Source organism: Citrus clementina, unplaced genomic scaffold (assembly GCF_000493195.1).
Source record: "Citrus clementina cultivar Clemenules unplaced genomic scaffold, Citrus_clementina_v1.0 scaffold_1, whole genome shotgun sequence".
Classification (NCBI taxonomy): domain Eukaryota; kingdom Viridiplantae; phylum Streptophyta; class Magnoliopsida; order Sapindales; family Rutaceae; genus Citrus; species Citrus x clementina.
Window position 1 is genome coordinate 10,555,861 of NW_006263303.1, and position 3,446 is coordinate 10,559,306.

Sequence of the window (3,446 nt, forward strand, 5' to 3'; positions counted from 1 at the left end):
TGTAATGTTATTAAAATTGAATTGAATAACGAAAAAAAAAAGATTTCTATGTATACATATTACACGTAATACGGAACATATTGTGCAAAGGAATTCAACATTTTCAAGCTTTGAATACATCAAACTCTTGGTCTTGAACCTGGAAATTAAAATTAAGCCTTGAATTCAGAGCCCATCTTTATCTCTTTTATCTTCCATTCAAAAACTGTTGTGTTCAGCACGTCTTTGAAGGTTTTGTGGACTGGACTACTTGTTTTGTTCCCTGAGCAGTTGTAATATAAATTAAGCAAAGGAGCAGTCAAATTTAACATCATCAATTGCATCTTGACATCAAATCAAAAACACAACCATAAAACAAATTAAGAAAAATTGGAATAAGCAGGTCTCCGGTCCTCTAACACAGTACTACAGGTAATTTAATAGAAGAGATTTTTTTTTTGTTCTTTTCTTTTTTGATAATTGAGGGTCGTGTTCATGTTCTTTTAATTTGCTTCTCTTTAATTTAATCTGGGTTCCTCCTATTAATTTAAAAATTGCAGATAGATATATCTATGGGCTTTTCGCTTTCATTGCTCTTATCGGCCTGGGAAGAGATTCTGAAACACAGGATTTTTAGTTTGGCATACAACATCAGTTTTGATACCAAAGATGGTGAGGTCACCGTAAGGGTAAATAGCTTCAAGAAAACAGATGGCTCCTCAAATGATCATTATCATGATGATGATGAAACCATCAAAAGTACTAAAAGAACAAGAAGCTTAAAGAATTACAAACCAGAAAATGTAAAATTGCTAGAAAATAATTTTTCATTCAAGAATTATGTAGCTGTTGAAGATAACAACAAAGAGATTATGATGGGTTCAAATACCTTGAAGCATGTGCCAATGCCTTCCCTTTCTCTTCCCGAACCGGCAATCATGTTCTCACCGAGACCGGTGTGCGAGCTTAATGCTGCTGCGGTTAAGCTTCAAAAGGTTTATAAGAGTTACCGAACTCGAAGAAACCTTGCAGATTGTGCTGTTGTTGTTGAGGAGCTCTGGTTAGTACTAGCTACCTACTCTCTTTTTTATTAATTAACTTTTCTTTTAGGAATATTCATTTAATTTAATTTAATTTAATTTGTTACTTCCATGAATTAATTGTTATTACAATACACACACACATATATAGGTGGAAGGCATTGGATTTTGCTGCCCTGAAGCGAAGTTCAGTATCATTCTTCAATATTGAGAAACCGGAAACCGCAGTGTCACGGTGGGCCAGGGCTAGGACCAGAGCAGCCAAGGTCGGAAAGGGTTTAAGTAAAGATGATAAAGCTCAAAAACTCGCTTTACAACATTGGCTCGAGGCTGTAAGTATATAACTCATGTATTTCAATACAGTGTCTTTTATATTTTAGTCTATGGCATTTCTTTATTTCTTTTTTTTTTAAAAGAAAAAATACAAAAAAAATATTTTATCATGATACACATTTTATTAGAATGAGGGAGCACTGATTGATCGATCTTATATAATTTTCTGAGCAGATTGATCCTCGACACCGTTATGGGCATAATCTACATATGTATTATGATATCTGGTTTGATAGTGAGAGCACGCAACCCTTCTTTTACTGGTTGGATGTTGGAGATGGAAAAGAAGTGAATCTTGAGAAATGCCCTAGGGCTGTTCTTCAGCGTCAATGCATTACATATCTTGGACCAGTAAGTTTAAGTTATGTGATAATATAATTTGAAGATAAATTTTTTTTTTTCCTTTTAATTATTATTCGCAACTTGCACGAATTCATTATGGATGTTGTCTATTAATGGGAACGCAGCAAGAAAGACAAGTATTTGAAGTGGTGGTTGAAAATGGGAAGCTTTTATATCGGCAAAGTGGAATTCCTGTGGAAACAACTGAGGGTTCCAAATGGATATTTGTGCTCAGCACCACCAGGGCTTTGTATGTTGGCCCTAAAAAGAAAGGCTCCTTTCAGCACTCCAGTTTTCTATCCGGTGGCGCCACTACGGCTGCCGGAAGATTAGTTGCCCATAATGGTATTCTGGAGGTATGTATTTATTTATTTACTTATATAGATACATAATAGGGGTCTTCAGGATGTGGGCACCTATGAAGTGCAGATTTAAATTTCTGAACATATTAATAACGCAAATTAACAAATACAAAATGCCATTAATATCTTATTGCATTACCTTCACTTTTTCAGGCAATATGGCCATATAGTGGTCACTATCACCCAACAGAAGAGAACTTCCGGGAATTTATCAGCTTCCTTGAGGAAAACCATGTAGATCTCACCAATGTTAAGGTATCTACATTATTTTCATTCATATATATAATTGTCTACTATATATATATATATATATATATTCAAGATCTTGAACTTTAGGTTCAATACTCAATAGTATTGTGTGATTACACTGTTAAAGTACATAACTTTGATATATTTTTACAAATTTAAAATTTTAGATCGGGACAATTTTATGTGTGTGTTTGTGTTTGGGGGGGGGGGGGGGGGATGTGAATTAATTAATTAGCGCTTCCCTCTATGCAGTTGGCTTAATTAAATATTGAATAGGATTTAAATCTAGCTGTTCCTGTGACAAAACAACTGATGTTAGCTTCATTGTTTTACATGACAGAGGTACGCCATCGATGACGACAATCCTTCATTTGTTGCACCACCCATTGAGGAATCAAAATCAAAGCCCGCGGTGGGCCCTGCTTTAGCTAAACAATCAAAAGATACAATCCCAACTGTTAATCAAGCGGAAAATGATAACATCAAGGAGGTTAACAATCCGAAGGTGTTTGACTTTGACCTGGCTAAACGGTTGTCATGCAAGTGGACTACGGGTACTGGTCCACGAATCGGGTGTGTGCGGGACTATCCTACGAACTTACAGTCCAAGGCATTGGAACAAGTTAACCTATCACCTCGTCCTGTGACTGGGCCATTGGTCAGCTACGGCCCAATTCCTTCGCCGCGGCCTAGCCCAAGGGTCCGTCTCTCTCCAAGGCTTGCATATATGGGCCTCCCAAGCCCAAGGACTCCAATTCCTGCAGCTAACTAAACCACCAATTCACTAAAAGGGGTGAATGGTTTCAACTTTATACCAGGATGGGGAGGCTAACTTGACTTTTTTCTTCCATTTTTTTTAATTTAATTTATTGTTTCATTATTTTTTTTTCAAATTTTGGTTTCACTAAGCCAAATTAATATATATTTTTCACCGATTTGTATATTGGGTTTTGCTGATTCTTTTGCGTATACCAAAATACGAGGAAATAATCATCCCGCAATGGTCATGTTTCTAATTTATATTATTCTATTATATTCTAATTTTCTGTTCTTCCCAAACCATGAATCTAATACTGTATTTAAGGTAGGGGTGGGCATGGGTTGGTTTGGGTTGGATTTTAAATCAATCCAAACCAAACCA

General features: G+C 36.0%; 1 protein-coding gene across 1 annotated transcript; it reads left to right on the plus strand.

Annotated features, from left to right (window-relative positions):
- Positions 1–321: 321 nt before the first annotated feature.
- LOC18054496 (IQ domain-containing protein IQM1) lies at positions 322–3,152 on the plus strand. The gene is made up of 7 exons (XM_006451440.2): positions 322–411; positions 540–1,039; positions 1,171–1,351; positions 1,527–1,703; positions 1,820–2,050; positions 2,210–2,311; positions 2,646–3,152. The coding sequence occupies exons 2-7, from the start codon at positions 552–554 to the stop codon at positions 3,075–3,077; spliced, it is 1,611 nt and encodes a 536-aa protein (XP_006451503.1). The 5' UTR covers positions 322–411; positions 540–551; the 3' UTR covers positions 3,078–3,152.
- Positions 3,153–3,446: the final 294 nt, after the last annotated feature.